Below are 20498 nucleotides of genomic sequence, written 5' to 3'. Positions count from 1 at the left end.
CACCGTCCACCCTCCCTCACCGTCCACCCTCCCTCACCGTCCTCTTTCCCTCGCCCTCACCGTCCTCCCTCCCTCCCTCCCTCCCCGTCCCTTTCCCTCCCTCCCTCACCGTCTCCCTCACCGTCCTCCCTCACTCACCGTCCTCCCTCCCTCACCGTCCTCCCTCCCTCACCGTCCTCCCTCCCCCCTCCCCGCCTCTTTCCCTCCCGCCCTCACCGTCCTCCCTCACTCACCGTCCTCCCTCCCTCCTTCCCTCCCTCACTGTCCTCCCTCCCTCCCCGTCCTCTTTCCCTCCCTCCCTCCCCGTGCTCTTTCCCTCCCTCCCTCCCTCACCGTCCTCCCTCACCGTCCTCCCTCACTCACCGTCCTCACTTTCCCTCCCTCACCTTCCTCTCCCTCACCGTCCACCCTCCGTCCCTCACCATCCTCCCTCCCTCACCGTCCACCCTCCCTCACCGTCCACCCTCCCTCACCGTCCTCCCTCCCTCACCGTCCACCCTCCCTCCTCATCCTCTTCCCTCCCTCCCTCCCCGTCCTCTTCCCTCCCGCCCTCACCGTCCTCCCTCCCTCACCGTCCTCCCTCCGTCCTCCCTCCCTCCCTCACCCGTCCACCCTCCCTCCCTCACCGTCCTCCCTCCCTCACCGTCCACCCTCCCTCCCTCACACGTCCTCCCTCCCTCACCGTCCTCCTCCCCTCATCCGTCCACCCTCCCTCCTCACCGTCCACCCTCCCTCAACGTCCACCCTCCCTCCCTCCCATCACCCTCCCTCACCGTCCTCCCTCCCTCCCTCCCTCACCGTTCCTCCCTCCCTCCCCTCACCGTCCTCCCTCCATCACCCGTCCACCCTCCCTCCCTCACCGTCCTCCCTCCCTCACCGTCCTCCCTCACCGTCCACCCCCCCCTCCCTCACCGTCCTCCCTCCCTCACCGTCCTCCCTCACCGTCCACCCCTCCCTCCCTCACCGTCCTCCCTCCCTCACCGTCCTCCCTCCCTCACCGTCCTCCCTCCCTCACCGTCCTCCCATCATTATCTGTAGCTCACCGATGTGTCGGCAGATCCTGCCCACCAGTTTGCCCTTTCCCAGCTGGGTGACTCGGAGGGCTGCAGTCCCAGTGTCCTCCACTGAACAGCAGACGGCCATCGTTGGACACCACCAACACCTGGGTACTGAGATCTACCCCTGGGGCGAAGAGACCGCTGAGGAACCTCTGGGTTCTGCAGGAGGGAGGAGAGAGAGTCAAGAGAGGAGGTTGAGTAAACCTAGTAATGATTTACAATAATGGGCCTTTAACTGAAGGAAAAGAGAGGTTGTTGAAACCAAAATGTTTCTATAGTTGTGTCATGTTGATATAAACAAATGGTGATTTGTCCTTTAACATTTTCTAGCAGAAAGATGTTGTTTATCAATGAAAAGGAACTCAAGTGTTTCCCATTCAGACTAATCTCAATAAGACACGTGTTTATAGGACCAGAGCAGTTCTAACGCTCCAACCTCATAAAGCACAGACTTCTCCATCCATTTCAACTTGTGCTTTGAAGTCACATGAATAAAAGCACGCGGCTGAGCTGGGGACCAGATGGGATGGCTACACACTACACAGTGTGTGTCCCAAATGGAACACTGTGCCCTATTTAGCCCACTCCTTTTGACCAGAGCCCATAGGGTCCTGTAGGGCACTATATAGCGGATAGGGTGCCATTTGGGATGCAGAACACTGTGTGTGGTGGGGTCCTCCTTATCCTTCTCTCGGTGTTTAGAGTGGGATTTACTTTTTGTTGTCATTTCTTGGCAGGCATTCTGTAGGGCCACTAACTTACTTGGGATTGGCCACGGTGGGGTCCTTGGTGAAGGTGAAGTAGTTGGCGATGTTCTTATCGTAAGGCAGCCAGCTGTGGGTCCCAATCAGACCGTCAGAACTCACTGTCACCTACAGGGAAGGAAGAGAGCAGGGAGGGAGACAGTCAAAAGAAGCCCCATACTGCACTAGGGTTAAACAATTCTGGTAACTTTCCCCCCTGGGTTTCCTAGAAGTCCTGGTAAGAGCATTCCCAGACTCCTCCTCATTCCCAGACTCCCTCATTCCCAGACTCCTCCTCATTCCCAGACTCCTCCTCATTCCCAGACTCCTCCTCATTCCCAGACTCCTCCTCATTCCCAGACTCCTCCTCATTCCCAGACTCCTCCTCATTCCAGGAGTCTACCAACTGGGATTTCTGGTTGACCTGAGAAAGTTACCGGACTTGTGCAGCACCTCTGTATCTCTTCAACCAAGCAGAAAGGTTCAACACCTCTGTGTCTCTTCAACCAAGCAGAAAGGTCCAACACCTCTGTATCTCTTCAACCAAGCAGAAAGGTCCAACACCTCTGTATCTCTTCAACCAAGCAGAAAGGTCCAACACCTCTGTATCTCTTCAACCAAGCAGAAAGGTCCAACACCTCTGTATCTCTTCAACCAAGCAGAAAGGTCCAACACCTCTGTATCTCTTCAACCAAGCAGAAAGGTCCAACACCTCTGTATCTCTTCAACCAAGCAGAAAGGTCCAACACCTCTGTATCTCTTCAACCAAGCAGAAAGGTTCAAAACCTTTAGCACACCTTGTTGTGTGTGAATGTGCTGTTTCATGTAGTTGTGTGTGAATGTGTTGTTTCATATAGCTGTGTTGTGTGTGAATGTGTTGTTTCATATAGTTGTGTGTGAATGTGTTGTTTCATATAGTTGTGTCTGAATGTGTTGTTTCATATAGTTGTGTTGTGCGTGAGAGAGGCTGGTGTCAGTGAGGTATCCCTTCTCTAGTTTGTCTCTTTGTGTGTGTGTGAGTGAGTGAGTGAGTGAGTGAGTGAGTGAGTGAGTGAGTGAGAGAGTGAGAGAGTGAGAGAGTGAGTGAGTGAGTGAGTAATAACTTGGTGCGTATACAGTATTTGCCCTATATCACACATTAACAAGTGTGTATTAATACCATGTGTGAATTGGGAAAGTGTTTTTTGCAGATCCCCAGTCCCCCTGAGACACCCTGGGAGAGGGAGGTCACGGCCAGTCCCCCTGAGACACCCTGGGAGAGGGAGGTCACGGCCAGTCCCCCTGAGACACCCTGGGAGAGGGAGGTCACGGCCAGTCCCCCTGAGACACCCTGGGAGAGGGAGGTCACGGCCAGTCCCCCTGAGACACCCTGGGAGAGGGAGGTCACGGCCAGTCCCCCTGAGACACCCTGGGAGAGGGAGGTCACGGCCAGTCCCCCTGAGACACCCTGGGAGAGGGAGGTCACGGCCAGTCCCCCCGAGACACCCTGGGAGAGGGAGGTCACGGCCAGTCCCCCTGAGACACCCTGGGAGAGGGAGGTCACGGCCAGTCCCCCCGAGACACCCTGGGAGAGGGAGGTCACGGCCAGTCCCCCTGAGACATCCTGGGAGAGGGAGGTCACGGCCAGTCCCCCTGAGACACCCTGGGAGAGGGAGGTCACGGCCAGCGGCAGCCATTATCAACGGAGACTGTCCTGGAAATTCACTACTGAGAGAGATGTGGTCATTTCTTCAAACAATCATCTTGATTTAATATTGATTAACTACTGCAAATAAGAAGGCTGGTCGACCAACACTCCAACCGCTAGGCTACCTGCTGCCTGTGTGTGTGTGTGTGTGTGTGTGTGTGTGTGTGTGTGTGTTCTCACCAGTACGTCAGAGCCCTGGATGATAAAGGAGCGGTTCTGGTTCCTAGGAACCACCGCCTGGACCAGAGGTCGCCCATCACACACCACCTAGGAGCACACACACCACACCACAACACACCACACCACACATACACACACACATACACACACACACACGCACACACATGCACACGCACACACAATCAACATTTGAATACTGAAGTGGTAGACTACTAGAGAAAATATATGATCTTTATGATTCTAATGAAATATAGGAGAATGATTCCTCTCTTTACCTCCTTAAAAGGGCGTAGTTTGTCGAGCTGTTCAAACAGGTTGGGGGGTAGAGTGTCCATGCGGGCCTGCCTCCTAGATGCATTCTCTGATGACATACGAGGAGGGTGTGGCTCCTAATAAGAAAGAAAGAAAGAAAGAAAGAATGAAAGAAAGGAGCACACTGAGTCAGTCAATGTCCCACTGAGATACTAGCTATAGACAGACACCCAGACAGCTAGCTACAGACACCCAGACAGCTAGCTACAGACACCCAGACAGCTAGCTACAGACACCCAGACAGCTAGCTACAGACACCCAGACAGCTAGCTATAGACAGACACCCAGACAGCTAGCTACAGACACCCAGACAGCTAGCTACAGACACCCAGACAGCTAGCTACAGACACCCAGACAGCTAGCTACAGACACCCAGACAGCTAGCTACAGACACCCAAACAGCTAGCTACAGACAGACACCCAGACAGCTAGCTATAGACAGACACCCAGACAGCTAGCTATAGACACCCAGACAGCTAGCTACAGACAGACACCCAGACAGCTAGCTACAGACACCCAGACAGCTAGCTACAGACAGACACCCAGACAGCTAGCTACAGACAGACACCCAGACAGCTAGCTATAGACACCCAGACAGCTAGCTACAGACAGACACCCAGACAGCTAGCTATAGACAGACACCCAGACAGCTAGCTATAGACAGACACCCAGACAGCTAGCTATAGACAGACACCCAGACAGCTAGCTATAGACAGACACCCAGACAGCTAGCTATAGACAGACACCCAGACAGCTAGCTATAGACAGACACCCAGACAGCTAACTACAGACACCCAGACAGCTAGCTATAGACACCCAGACAGCTAGCTACAGACAGACACCCAGACAGCTAGCTACAGACACCCAGACAGCTAGCTATAGACACCCAGACAGCTAGCTACAGACAGACACCCAGACAGCTAGCTACAGACACCCAGACAGCTAGCTATAGACACCCAGACAGCTAGCTACAAACAGACACCCAGACAGCTAGCTACAGACAGACACCCAGAGAGCTAGCTATAGACAGACACCCAGACAGCTAGCTACAGACACCCAGACAGGGAGCTACAGACAGACACCCAGACAGGGAGCTACAGACAGACACCCAGACAGGGAGCTACAGACAGACACCCAGGCAGGGAACTACAGACAGACACCCAGACAGGGAGCAACAGACAGACACCCAGGCAGGGAGCTACAGACAGACACCCAGGCAGGGAGCTACAGACAGACACCCAGACAGGGAGCAACAGACAGACACCCAGACAGGGAGCTACAGACAGACACCCAGGCAGGGAACTACAGACAGACACCCAGACAGGGAGCTACAGACAGACACCCAGGCAGGGAACTACAGACAGACACCCAGGCAGGGAGCTACAGACAGACACCCAGGCAGGGAGCTACAGACAGACACCCAGGCAGGGCACTACAGACAGACACCCAGGCAGGGAGCTACAGACACCCAGACACTGATAAACAATGTCCTTCAGTCAAACACACACACACTCTACTCTCCAGACTCAATACAACCATTCCCTCTGGTTTATGGAGTGAGACTCTACATTGAGGGAGTGTTTAACAAATCAAGCAGGACTGTAAATGTAATGTGACAGGGGTCAGACCTTGAGAGAGAGAGAGAGAGAGGGAGACACACACACACACCTTGAGTAGTTGACAGGGCGTCTGTCCAAAGTTACTGATGATGCCCTCCAGGGCCTTGCGCTCCGTCTCATTGGCTATGGCGTCCAGGTCCACCGCACCTACACAAAATAACAGAATATAATAAATAGAACACAACAGACCAGAAAAGAACAACAGAATGGAACAGAACAGACCACAACAGACCAGAATATAACAGACCAGAAAAGAACAACAGAATGGAACAGAACAGACCAGAAAAGAACAACAGAATGGAACAGAACAGACCACAACAGACCAGAATATAACAGACCAGAATAGGACAGAACAGAATAGGACAGAACAGACCAGAAAAGAACAACAGAATGGAACAGAACAGACCAGAAAAGAACAACAGAATGGAACAGAACAGACCAGAAAAGAACAACAGAATGGAACAGAACAGACCAGAAAAGAACAACAGAATGGAACAGAACAGACCAGAATATAACAACAGAATGGAACACAACAGACCACAACAGACCAGAATATAACAGACCAGAATAGGACAGACCAGAATAGGACAGAACAGACCAGAAAAGAACAACAGAATGGAACAGAACAGACCACAACAGACCAGAATATAACAGACCAGAATAGGACAGAACAGAATAGGACAGAACAGACCAGAAAAGAACAACAGAATGGAACAGAACAGACCACAACAGACCAGAATAGGACAGAACAGAATAGGACAGAACAGAATAGGACAGAACAGACCAGAAAAGAACAACAGAATGGAACAGAACAGACCACAACAGACCAGAATAGGACAGAACAGAATAGGACAGAACAGAATGGAACAGAACAGACCAGAAAAGAACAACAGAATGGAACAGAACAGACCACAACAGACCAGAATATAACAGACCAGAATAGGACAGAACAGAATAGGACAGAACAGACCAGAAAAGAACAACAGAATGGAACAGAACAGACCACAACAGACCAGAATATAACAGACCAGAAAAGGACAGAACAGACCAGAAAAGAACAACAGAATGGAACAGAACAGACCAGAAAAGAACAACAGAATGGAACAGAACAGACCACAACAGACCAGAATATAACAGACCAGAATAGGACAGAACAGAATAGAACACAACAGACCAGAAAAGAACAACAGAATGGAACAGAACAGACCACAACAGACCAGAATATAACAGACCAGAATAGGACAGAACAGAATAGGACAGAACAGACCAGAAAAGAACAACAGAATGGAACAGAACAGACCACAACAGACCAGAATATAACAGACCAGAATAGGACAGAACAGAATAGGACAGAACAGACCAGAAAAGAACAACAGAATGGAACAGAACAGACCAGAATAGAACAGACCAGAATAGGACAGAACAGAATAGGACAGAACAGACCAGAAAAGAACAACAGAATGGAACAGAACAGACCACAACAGACCAGAATATAACAGACCAGAATAGGACAGAACAGAATAGGACAGAACAGACCAGAAAAGAACAACAGAATGGAACAGAACAGACCACAACAGACCAGAATATAACAGACCAGAATAGGACAGAACAGAATAGGACAGAACAGACCAGAAAAGAACAACAGAATGGAACAGAACAGACCACAACAGACCAGAATATAACAGACCAGAATAGGACAGAACAGAATAGGACAGAACAGAATAGGACAGAACAGACCAGAAAAGAACAACAGAATGGAACAGAACAGACCACAACAGACCAGAATATAACAGACCAGAATAGGACAGAACAGAATAGGACAGAACAGACCAGAAAAGAACAACAGAATGGAACAGAACAGACCACAACAGACCAGAATATAACAGACCAGAATAGGACAGAACAGAATAGGACAGAACAGACCAGAAAAGAACAACAGAATGGAACAGAACAGACCACAACAGACCAGAATATAACAGACCAGAATAGGACAGAACAGAATAGGACAGAACAGACCAGAAAAGAACAACAGAATGGAACAGAACAGACCACAACAGACCAGAATATAACAGACCAGAATAGGACAGAACAGAATAGGACAGAACAGAATAGGACAGAACAGACCAGAAAAGAACAACAGAATGGAACAGAACAGACCACAACAGACCAGAATATAACAGACCAGAATAAGACAGAACAGAATAGGACAGAACAGACCAGAAAAGAACAACAGAATGGAACAGAACAGACCACAACAGACCAGAATATAACAGACCAGAATAGGACAGAACAGAATAGGACAGAACAGACCAGAAAAGAACAACAGAATGGAACAGAACAGACCAGAATATAACAGACCAGAATAGGACAGAACAGACCAGAAAAGAACAACAGAATGGAACAGAACAGACCAGAATAGAACAGACCAGAATATAACAGACCAGAATAGGACAGAACAGACCAGAAAAGAACAACAGAATGGAACAGAACAGACCAGAATAGAACAGATCAGAATAGAACAGACCAGAATAGAACAGACCAGAATAGAACAGACCAGAATAGAACAGACCAGAATAGAACAGACCAGAATAGAACAGAATAGAACAGACCAGAATAGAATAGAACAGAATAGGACAGACCAGAATAGAACAGACCAGAATAGAATAGAACAGAATAGAATAGAACAGAATAGAACAGACCAGAATAGAACAGACCAGAATAGAACAGACCAGAATAGAACAGAACAGATCAGAATAGAACAGACCAGAATAGAATAGAACAGAATAGGACAGACCAGAATAGGACAGACCAGAATAGAACAGACCAGAATAGGACAGAACTCTATTGATAAGGAAATGTACCTAGTATACATTGTGGTGTCTGAGTGAGGATGGAGGGAAGAGCTCTCTCACCCATTCCTACTCCTCATATCACATTGGGCGAAGTTGAGAGTCTCAAATTGTACCCTTTTCAGTATATAGTGCACTACTTTAGACTAGGAGCCATAGGGCTTTGGTCCAAAGTAGTGACCTATATAGAGAATAGGGTGTAATTCGGGACTCTTCTCTCTCCATACCTTCATAGGTGCAGTAGTAGAAGACATTGAGAGCCTCCACCGCCTCCTCCCCTCTCTGCTTGCAGCCAAAGATCAGGTCAATCCACTCATGGAGGTGAGAGGAAACGTGTTCACACTCCTGCACCATATTAGGGGACAAATGCATTTGTACAAGGAAATGTATTAGATTACTTGATTAAAATGTGTCCAATCAGAGAGTGTAGCATGGCTGTGGGGGTTGCACCAGCGTTTCCCATAGATTATTTGTCCAGGTGGAAGGCCTCACCAGAGCTTTCCTGTGTTTCCTGATGAAGTCTTCTCTAGACAAGGCCCATTGTGGTAACAGAACATCAGTCACATTGTTCTGGGTCATCTGCAGACTGCCCAGGTCAAACCCTGCAGTAAACACACACAGAGACAGTCCATCCTTCCTCAGCTACGTAAACAGAGTGTCCAACAGTTGGTAGGGTATGAGGCTCTATGAAACACTACGACAGCCCATATTTCTGTTGTGTTGATATACTGTGTAAGGAATGACTTGTGAATAGGAATTAACATAACATCGTTGCATTCCCCTTAGGATGCTTTCATAAATACACCCTGGAAATCTGGTTTGACAGTTCCCAGAGTACACTTTGACACTCCAGAGTGAGTTCGCTAACACAGCCTTAGTCTTCCTCATGTGAAGGGAACACAGCCCTAGTCTTCCTCATGTGAAGGGAACACAGCCTTAGTCTTCCTCATGTGAAGGGAACACAGCCTTAGTCTTCCTCATGTGAAGGGAATACAGCCCTAGTCTTCCTCATGTGAAAGGAACACAGCCCTAGTCTTCCTCATGTGAAGGGAACACAGCCCTAGTCTTCCTCATGTGAAGGGAACACAGCCTTAGTCTTCCTCATGTGAAGGGAACACAGCCCTGGTCTTCCTCATGTGAAGGGAACACAGCCCTGGTCTTCCTCATGTGAAGGGAACACAGCCCTAGTCTTCCTCATGTGAAGGGAACACAGCCCTAGTCTTCCTCATGTGAAGGGAACACAGCCTTAGTCTTCCTCATGTGAAGGGAACACAGCCCTGGTCTTCCTCATGTGAAGGGAACACAGCCCTAGTCTTCCTCATGTGAAGGGAACACAGCCTTAGTCTTCCTCATGTGAAGGGAACACAGCCTTAGTCTTCATCATGTGAAGGGAACACAGCCTTACTCTTCCTCATGTGAAGGGAACACAGCCTTACTCTTCCTCATGTGAAGGGAACACAGCCTTAGTCTCCCCTCATGTGAAGGGAACACAGCCTTAGTGCTACTCACCGTTGATGTTCTGCAGGAACTCTGGAAAGTAGAAGAACTCCGGGATGAGCTCCTTGACATCAGCGGGACTCTCCATGCGAGCCTGCCAGGCTGCTGCTACAGAGTGGAACTGACGGTCTGCACAGTCAAACCTGCAACACACACGGCCAGGAACCACACTGTTCAAATGTAACACACACGGCCAGGAACCAAACTGTTCAACTGTAACACACACGGCCAGGAACCACACTGTTCAAATGTACCACACACGGCCAGGTACCACACTGTTCAAATGTAACACACACGGCCAGGAACCACACACGGCCAGGAACCACACTGTTCAAATGTACCACACACGGCCAGGAACCACACTGTTCAAATGTACCACACATGGCCAGGAACCACACTGTTCAAATGTAACACACACGGCCAGGTACCACACTGTTCAAATGTAACACACACGGCCAGGAACCACACTGTTCAAATGTACCACACACGGCCAGGAACCACACTGTTCAAATGTACCACACACGGCCAGGAACCACACTGTTCAAATGTACCACACACGGCCAGGAACCACACTGTTCAAATGTACCACACACGGCCAGGAACCACACTGTTCAAATGTAACACACACGGCCAGGAACCACACTGTTCAAATGTACCACACACACTTTGAAGTGTTAGGTTAATATGTTACACCCTCATAAAACTTCAAACACCACCACACTCCCTTCCACAGCTCCATACACCCTGATACACACTTGCGTCTTCAAACAACCCAAACAACCCAATATACACACACCCTTGCTGTACCTACAGCAGGGGTGTGGATGAGGAGGGTAGTGAAGGGTTACTGTACCTACAGCTGGATGAGGAGGGTAGTGAAGGGTTACTGTACCTACAGCTGGATGAGGAGGGTAGTGAAGGGTTACTGTACCTACAGCTGGATGAGGAGGGTAGTGAAGGGTTACTGTACCTACAGCTGGATGAGGAGGGTAGTGAAGGGTTACTGTACCTACAGCTGGATGAGGAGGGTAGTGAAGGGTTACTGTACCTACAGCTGGATGAGGAGGGTAGTGAAGGGTTACTGTACCTACAGCTGGATGAGGAGGGTAGTGAAGGGTTACTGTACCTACAGCTGGATGAGGAGGGTAGTGAAGGGTTACTGTACCTACAGCAGGGGTGTGGATGAGGAGGGTAGTGAAGGGTTACTGTACCTACAGCTGGATGAGGAGGGTAGTGAAGGGTTACTGTACCTACAGCTGGATGAGGAGGGTAGTGAATGGTTACTGTACCTGCAGCTGGATGAGGAGGGTAGTGAAGGGTTACTGTACCTACAGCTGGATGAGGAGGGTAGTGAAGGGTTACTGTACCTACAGCTGGATGAGGAGGGTAGTGAAGGGTTACTGTACCTACAGCTGGATGAGGAGGGTAGTGAAGGGTTACTGTACCTACAGCTGGATGAGGAGGGTAGTGAAGGGTTACTGTACCTGCAGCTGGATGAGGAGGGTAGTGAAGGGTTACTGTACCTACAGCTGGATGAGGAGGGTAGTGAAGGGTTACTGTACCTACAGCTGGATGAGGAGGGTAGTGAAGGGTTACTGTACCTGCAGCTGGATGAGGAGGGTAGTGAAGGGTTACTGTACCTACAGCTGGATGAGGAGGGTAGTGAAGGGTTACTGTACCTACAGCTGGATGAGGAGGGTAGTGAAGGGTTACTGTACCTACAGCTGGATGAGGAGGGTAGTGAAGGGTTACTGTACCTACAGCTGGATGAGGAGGGTAGTGAAGGGTTACTGTACCTACAGCTGGATGAGGAGGGTAGTGAAGGGTTACTGTACCTACAGCTGGATGAGGAGGGTAGTGAAGGGTTACTGTACCTACAGCTGGATGAGGAGGGTAGTGAAGGGTTACTGTACCTACAGCTGGATGTGGAGGGTAGTGAAGGGTTACTGTACCTACAGCTGGATGTGGAGGGTAGTGAAGGGTTACTGTACCTGCCACTCTGCAGCTGGATGTGGAGGGTAGTGAAGGGTTACTGTACCTACAGCTGGATGAGGAGGGTAGTGAAGGGTTACTGTACCTGCAGCTGGATGTGGAGGGTAGTGAAGGGTTACTGTACCTACAGCTGGATGAGGAGGGTAGTGAAGGGTTACTGTACCTACAGCTGGATGAGGAGGGTAGTGAAGGGTTACTGTACCTACAGCTGGATGAGGAGGGTAGTGAAGGGTTACTGTACCTACAGCTGGATGAGGAGGGTAGTGAAGGGTTACTGTACCTACAGCTGGATGAGGAGGGTAGTGAAGGGTTACTGTACCTACAGCTGGATGAGGAGGGTGGTGAAGGGTTACTGTACCTGCCACTCTGCAGCTGGATGTGGAGGGTAGTGAAGGGCTCCATACGGATCATGTAGTGCATGACTCCTGCAGCGTTAGAGTAGTGTGTTCCATAGTGGAACTTATCTATGGTGCCCGTTGAGTCCTCAAAGCTCTCATACCTGATCAGACAAGACACAATGATTCAAATGGTACCCTGCATTAACAGGAACAATAATGAAGTCAACATGAAACACAGGCAGTAACACAGTGTATTTGTGGAGCACGTAGGCTGTGTATAATACTGGTCATTATAAAACAGAATGAATTCAGATCACACAACACATATACTAGGATGAGCTTGGTGTTTAAACAGAACTGGAGATGATCTGGTCTGCGTCCCAAAGCATCATCTTCCCTACATAGTGGATCTACCTTTTGACCAGAGCCACCTATTCCCTGGTTATAAATAGTGACCTAGTGTACATAGGAAACTGGGTGCCATTTGGGACACAACCCTGGAGTTCTCTGTGCGAGGTTACTGCAGTACTCACTTCTCCCTGACGTTCTGTGCGTGGCGGGGGTTGACTACTCCCATGGGTTTGGACAGGTCTCTGAACACGGCTGGGTTCTCCAGGTCCAGATCTGGAGAGGTGTAGTCACTCAGCACCCATGGGAACTGGACCCAACCCAACCCAGGGACACCATTAGATTAGACTGGACTACAGCATGAATGCTGTTCGCTCATTTGTTCCTGCATTCATGATTCATTTGTTTGTTTATTCTTCTGTTCATTCATTCATTCATAGATTCAATGATTCATTCGTTTGTTGATTCTTCTGTTCATTCATTCATTCATAGATTCAATGATTCATTCGTTTGTTGATTCTTCTGTTCATTGATTCTTCTGTTTATTCATTTCATTCCTTCCTCCCTCCCTGGTTTACGGGACAGGGACTTACCACAGGGTACTGAGACAGGTCGTTGTAGGTACGTCCAGAGATGGTGTTCAGTTGCATCAGATATTCAAAGTTGGAAATCTCTCTGCATACCCATCTCTAATGACAAACACAAACAGTTAGCTTCCTCTCTGCATACCCATCTCTATTGACAAAACACAAACAGTTAGCTTCCTCTCTGCATACCCATCTCTAATGACAAAACACAAACAGTTAGCTTCCTCTCTGCATACCCATCTCTAATGACAAAACACAAACAGTTAGCTTCCTCTCTACATACCCATCTCTAATGACAAACAAACAGTTAGCTTCCTCTTAGTTTAGTTGACATGTTTGACATCATCATCTGAGACTCAATCATTAAGATGTTACTGAGGTAGTAGGCTGAGGTAGTAGGCTGAGGCAGTAGGCTGAGGCAGTAGGCTGAGGCAGTAGGCTGAGGCAGTAGGCTGAGGCAGTAGGCTGAGGTAGTAGGCTGTGGTAGTAGGCTGAGGTAATAGGTCCTTACCGAATCAATAGTTATCTGTGTAACACACAGGTTGCATCCCAAACGGCACCCTACTCCCTACATAGGGAATAGAGTCCCATTTGTGATGCAGACAGAGTTAACAGATTTACCTGTGTGAGTCCAGAAGCCTTGAGGAGCTCCTGAGGAGAGCGGGAGCCGAAATAGAAGAGGTTGGGGGGCCGCAGCCCCAGGATCCTAGAGTACACCATGTTCCTCACCTGGGGAGGGAGGTCGGGGTCAGGTTATACATGTCTCTTACACTGATATGTCCTTTTCAAATCACTTCACATTATCATTAGTGTCAAATAATGATACAATTCCACATCTTATTACAGGTATTGGGATCAACACTGTGGTACAAAGACAGTGGTGGCTGGTTCCACGTTAAATCGGAGGACGTGGCTCGGCTGGAAACGGCATGGTATCAGCCACAACAAAGGCATGGTTTCCTTGTGTTTGATACCAATACATTGACTCTATTCCAGCCATTACTGGGAGCCATATTCCCCTCATTAGCCTTCACTGTACTAAGGCCTCAGGCCCTTGAATCTAGCAGTTAGACTAGAGACACACCTTCTTCTTGAAGTTGATGAAGTAGTGTGACTGGTCGATGAAGAACAGCTCCACAGCAGAGCGACGCAGGTTGTAGCGTCTCAGGTGCACCTCTCTCAGCTGAGACAGGGGCCGCTTGAAATCAAAACCAATTCCTGGATCGATAGAAGTTTGTCAACAACAACTCTTTCAGATTCAATTGTATCATGATGTCAGCAGTGACTGTTGTTTACTGTGACTGGGGAATGATGCATACACAAAGACAGATCCTCTGGTCAGATGAAGCCTGGTTCTGGACTAAGAAGCCTGGTGAATGGAGAATCTCCATTGATATACCTTTACCGGTCTCAGACTAGATTTAATCTGTGTCTGGGAAACTGCCCCATAGTGTTCATTGCCAGACGTCTTTATGTCCTCACCCTCTTCCGTCTCCTCCTTCTCGCTGCTGGCGTCGTAGAAGTACAGGTGATGTGTGGTGACCTCCAGCCGACCCGGAACCACCGCCACGATGGTGATGAGCTCACAGTCCTCCGACAGAACCAGCTTCTCCTTCTGACTGTCGTCCTCCCCCTCCACCCCCCTGAGGAACCGTTAGAGAAAAGACATGTATCAGATGAATATTTCACCACTAGCATTTCTGATTCAACTAACCAAGGGCTTGCTGATTATTTTACTAGTTGAATCAGGTCACTGGTTCTGAGGTTGATATGGGGAGTGGGTAGGGGGGTGGAGATCAAATCACTCACTTATTGTCCAGAAAGACAATGTCCTCTTCTCCTAACTGGTCATCCTCCATGTCACTCACTTTGGCCTCCTTGGCAACAGCCAATGGGAGGGGTTCTGAACTGCGAGGACTATCAGCTCCTGATGTGGAGAGATGCAGACAGACAATACATTCTACTGAACCTGAGCACACTCTCACAGACCTATATTACCTGAGCATACTCTCACAGACCTATATTACCTGAGCACACACTCACAGACCTATATTATCTGAGCACACACTCATAGACCTATATTACCTGAACACACACTCACAGACCTATATTACCTGAGCACACACTCACAGACCTATATTACCTGAGCACACTCTCACAGACCTATATTACCTGAGCACACTCTCACAGACCTATATTACCTGAACACACACTCACAGACCTATATTACCTGAACACACACTCACAGACCTATATTACCTGAACACACACTCACAGACCTATATTACCTGAGCACACACTCACAGACCTATATTACCTGAGCACACACTCACAGACCTATATTACCTGAGCACACACTCACAGACCTATATTACCTGAGCACACACTCACAGACCTATATTACCTGAGCACACACTCACATACCTATATTACCTGAGCACACACTCATAGACCTATATTACCTGAACACACACTCACAGACCTATATTACCTGAGCACACACTCACAGACCTATATTACCTGAGCACACACTCACAGACCTATATTACCTGAACACACACTCACAGACCTATATTACCTGAACACATACTCACAGACCTATATTACCTGAACACACACTCACAGACCTATATTACCTGAACACACACTCACAGACCTATATTACCTGAACACACACTCACAGACCTATATTACCTGAGCAGAGATTCAGGATGATAACTCTTTTTTTTCCTGATGTTGTGAAGCTTAATGCCAAACGAATTCCCCAATCTTAGGAAAATAAAGGTCTTCTAATCTAATGTTACCTGAACACAGATTTGTAAAACACAGCAGTGTCCGGAGCTAACCTGCACACGAAAACAGATCACCTACCAATTTACATTGGAAACTTGCTTCTGCTCAACAAAAGCAATTAACTGAAATCTGTTAGACATGGCTATGACATCATAACTGGGCGAAGCACATAAAGTCCTCCTAACATGCGATGTATAGTTGTCATCTCATAAGGCGTACCCATGTTGTCTCTGAAGGCGCTGGCTTCCTGGTGATTGTCGTACTGGTAGTTAGGCACTAGTTTCAGACGCATCTTAGAGTACGTCTCCGCGCTGGACAACTTCCATTTCACCTCTAGTGGGACTCTTGAGGTACAAATCACAGTAGATTCCAGTCAGGCACAAAGCACCACAACAAAGCTTACAACATATGATGACATTAGTAGTCGAGTCCATCTGGTGCAGGGCAAAGCTCCCATTATATGTTGATCTAGGGTCAGTTTTGCACTTTAACCGCTAATGGTTAAAGGAGTTGTTCACTATTTTACAACATGATGTTAGATGGTTCCTCACCTTGAAAGTAGCCTATGAGCCAGGAGAAACAGTCATTAGAAACCTAAGCTAACTTTAGCAACCGCTAGCTAAAAATCAATGGAAGTGATGGGGGGGTGAGCATGTTTATCTTTTACATGGCCAAATCATCTTAAAGTAACATCAAACCAAATATGGAGTTGATGTCAGGTGACTTGGACAGTATTTGTTTCTAAACATGCCCCCATCACGTCCATTGATTTGTAGCTAGCAGTGGCTAAAGTTAGCTGAAGTTTGAAAAGGGTTGATTAAAGATAACTGCACCATAAGTTTCTCCTGGCCCAAAGACTACTTTCAGGGTGAGGAACCAGCTAACGTCATGTTGTAAAATAATGAACTACTCCTTTAATGTTAGGACATGGGGAAGGTAACCAGAGCCTAGATATATACACCTTACTATGGAATAGGGTGCCATTAGCCCTATGGGCCTTGGTCAAAAGTAGATCACTATATAGGGAATTGGGTGCCATTAGCCCTATGGGCCTTGGTCAAAAGTAGATCACTATATAGGGAATAGGGTGCCATTAGCCCTATGGGCCTTGGCCAAAAGTAGATCACTATATAGGGAATAGGGTGCCATTTGGGACGGATCCATAGGTATAGATAGGATAGAGTCAGACCTGTGTGCCCAGGCCCCTCTCTCGCTGGTGAGCAGCCTGCGGAGGGACTCCCAGTGGCGCCACACTACTCCTTGCTGGCCGGAGCTCTGTTTCTGACCACTGTGGTAACGGCTGTTTTCACTGCGGACCCGCCTCAGGTACGGGTCCACTATCACCTCCTGTAAGAGCACGCACAGTCCCCATGAGCACGCACGAACACGCACACACACAGATATCCCTGTAGATTAGTGACCAATCAGCAATACGAGCACAAACCAAGTTGTACTGGGCTGATAATCCACTGCTTCAGAATACTCCAGATCACCACAATATAATGAAGACAGTATAACTAGCTGAACAAAAACAACTTTCAAGGCACATAATATTGACTTGATATTATTAATGTCATAATGGAGGTTATGTCATAATGGAGGTTATGTCATAATGGAGGACAGTGGGCTGTACTATGACCTCATAAGAGTACCAGGCCTGCTAGTAGCATAGTTTACCTGGAACTTGTCTTTGCTGTAGGTCTTCTCTTTGTCCCGCCGTATGGCAGTGCTCATCAGGTCATCAAAGCACGAGTTCCAGAAGTTAGACATGAGGTCATGACTCTTCCCAAACTGATCCAGTTCATACTGCTCCATGGTGGGCTGCACCTACACATTACATACAGTAATGTTACACACTACCTACACATTACATACACACATTATATACAGTAATGTTATATACTACCTATACATTATATACACACATTATATACAGTAATGTTATATACTACCTATACATTATATACACACATTATATACAGTAATGTTATATACTACCTATACATTATATACAGTAATGTTATATACTACCTATACATTATATACAGTAATGTTATATACTACCTATACATTATATACAGTAATGTTATATACTACCTATTGAATGAACTGAATGCATTCAACTGAAATGTGTCTTCTGCATTTAACCCAGCCCCTCTGACTCAGACTGGGAGCAAAGGTCAAAACTGGGCTCTACTGCCAGATCTATGACATTCTCTATTTACAAGATATCTAAACAAAACAGATGTGTGATTATTCACCGTCACACATATTTATAATAAATCCTCAGCTAAACCAAGTGGGTAGACGTCTGTTTGGCTTCATATCCTCAAACCTCTTGGTCTGCTAGGTGACTTCTCTTCCATTAAATTCACACGGTAAATACAAGGAAAGCGTTCCGATTCTGTTCTTCTAACCTGGGAGAGAAGACACTGTCCTGGACAAAATCCTGGCCTTCCATCCACGTAGATTAAGAGGTAAATAATGAGAGGAGGACAAGAGAACACTGAACAGACAGATTATCTGTCCCTGGTTTAGTTTTCACTCTGAGGCAGAAAGGAGGATGTGACATCAGCCTGTCTAGAAACACTAGCCTGAGAGAAGAGACAAAACGTCAACACCGCGTTTAGTAGTAGAACCTACGGACTCAGTTTAGTTTCTGAACTAAAGAAGAGAAGAGACAAAACGTCAACACCGCGTTTAGTAGTAGAACCTACGGACTCAGCTTAGTTTCTGAACTAAAGAAGAAAAGAGACAAAACGTCAACACCGCATTTAGTAGAAGAACCTACGAACTCAGTTTAGTTTCTGAACTAAAGAGAGAAGTGTACAAGCTAATGTTTTTAGCCTGTCCAGGAACTACTGAGGGAAATGAGCTGTCCAACATACTTGACTGTATGTTTGTTTACTCCATGTGTAACTCTGTGTTGTTGTTTGTGTCACACTGCTTTGCTTTATCTTGGCCAGGTCGCAGTTGTAAATGAGAACTTGTTCCCAACTGGCCTACCTGGTTAAATAAATAAATATATATATATTTTTAAATACGACACTGTCTGAGACGTTGACTATAATCCATTGTCCATAACCTGTGTGGTCCATCCGTTACAACACACATGTATACCAGAGTCGGCGTGGGTTTGAATCCGTCCCACTGCCCTTTCACTCACCCTTCCCTGTCTTTCAAACAGTTTACTATCGCTTCAATACAAAAAGCCAAATTAAAGTAGTGGGACTGACCCAGTCCTTAAAAAAATACCTTTATTGTTAATTGTCCGTGTGAAATAAATCACGTCCCAAATGGCTTCCATGGTGACGAAGGCTGTGTGATGTTGTGATTCTGGATGGTCAGATAGCGAGCAACAAGCTGTCATATGGGGAATCGTAGGTGGCTCGTTTCAGCTCATTTCGGCTCGTTTCAGCTCATTTCAGCTGGTTTCAGCTGGTTTCAGCTCGTTTCAACTCGTTTCAACTAGTTTTAAGTTGTTCTTGATACCATGTTCTGTTTTGACGTGTTTGACTGATGTCATGTCTATGCTAATATGGCTCAAGTTCCTTAGCTAGCTAACCTACAACTGCAACTATAGATTTTAGAAACAAAAGAGCTCCTTGTGCTCATATATTCAGTTTCAATAAACACTGAGATGAAATATAGTTTACATGTTGTTAACAATCTAAGCCGACCCCGTCTGTTTGGCCCCACCCAGAGTTTCGCAACCGTTGGTTTTGTTGCTAAACAACCAACCCGTCTGTAAGGCCCTGGTCAAATGTAGTGCACTATATAGGGAATAGTGTGCCATTTGGGATACAGCCTATATAAAGAAGAAGATAGATGAAGGTTGAGTGGTACTGACGTGGCGTTGGTAGAAGTCCAGCCACTCTACTGTGTGGCTGTAGCTCTGGAGGTCCTGGGCGAAGGTGGGGCTGCCGTTGGTGACTGGCAGGCTGGGCAGCAGGCCGTGCAGGGTCACGGGGTCAGCGTGTTGGTCCAGGAGGGTACGCACGATGGGCACCAGCTGAGAAAAGGTCTCCGTGTGTCCTCCGTTGGGGCCCGCCTAAAAATAAAAAACACCTTACTGTTGTACTTGTCTTTCTTACACTAGCAGTCGTACTTGTCTTTATTTACTAGTGTAAAGCCGGTGATAAGAATGGAAACACCAGAATAACAGATGTCAATATGTTCTCACAGTAAAAGGTCTCTCACGAGCACCGACTTCGCAAATAGCTGCTTTATTGAGGAACGTTTTAATTGCAATGACGATGTATGTGGTCGTCTTACCTACTTTAGTTGAATGCATTAACTAAGTCTCTCTGGACGTCTGCTAAAATGACAGAAATGTCCAACGTAAATGTACCTCCATTACCCCGCCGGGCCACAGGGGGGCACCTAGTCGCCCCAGCAGGAAGCAAACCTCGTCCCAGCCCAGAGACAGAACTGTCTGTAGGAGGCTGTGGAGTTTAACGCAGGCCATTACAGACACCTGGGGAGAGAGGGAAGG

The 20498-nt window shown here is 47.5% G+C and overlaps 1 protein-coding gene across 1 annotated transcript in view; it reads right to left on the bottom strand.

Moving 5' to 3' along the window:
* Nucleotides 1–1039: 1039 nt before the first annotated feature.
* Nucleotides 1040–20498, bottom strand: part of LOC109886159 (neurobeachin-like protein 2) — a 113122-nt gene continuing 93663 nt past the window's right edge. The window contains exons 33-52 of the mRNA XM_031821872.1: nt 20355–20480; nt 19854–20054; nt 17681–17830; nt 17193–17350; nt 16223–16347; nt 15020–15137; nt 14693–14853; nt 14295–14428; nt 13832–13939; nt 13217–13312; nt 12809–12933; nt 12296–12436; nt 9958–10088; nt 8941–9050; nt 8676–8793; nt 5649–5746; nt 3944–4057; nt 3669–3755; nt 1821–1930; nt 1040–1217 (exon numbers count right to left, since the gene is read on the bottom strand). Coding sequence (XP_031677732.1) covers nt 1040–1217; nt 1821–1930; nt 3669–3755; nt 3944–4057; nt 5649–5746; nt 8676–8793; nt 8941–9050; nt 9958–10088; nt 12296–12436; nt 12809–12933; nt 13217–13312; nt 13832–13939; nt 14295–14428; nt 14693–14853; nt 15020–15137; nt 16223–16347; nt 17193–17350; nt 17681–17830; nt 19854–20054; nt 20355–20480 — 2589 coding nt within the window. The remainder of the gene's footprint in view (nt 1218–1820; nt 1931–3668; nt 3756–3943; nt 4058–5648; nt 5747–8675; nt 8794–8940; nt 9051–9957; nt 10089–12295; nt 12437–12808; nt 12934–13216; nt 13313–13831; nt 13940–14294; nt 14429–14692; nt 14854–15019; nt 15138–16222; nt 16348–17192; nt 17351–17680; nt 17831–19853; nt 20055–20354; nt 20481–20498) is intronic.

Source organism: Oncorhynchus kisutch, unplaced genomic scaffold, assembly GCF_002021735.2.
Source record: "Oncorhynchus kisutch isolate 150728-3 unplaced genomic scaffold, Okis_V2 scaffold4026, whole genome shotgun sequence".
Lineage (NCBI taxonomy): Eukaryota > Metazoa > Chordata > Actinopteri > Salmoniformes > Salmonidae > Oncorhynchus > Oncorhynchus kisutch.
The sequence above is the reverse complement of the archived record's forward strand: the minus strand, read 5'-3'. Positions and strand labels throughout refer to the sequence as shown.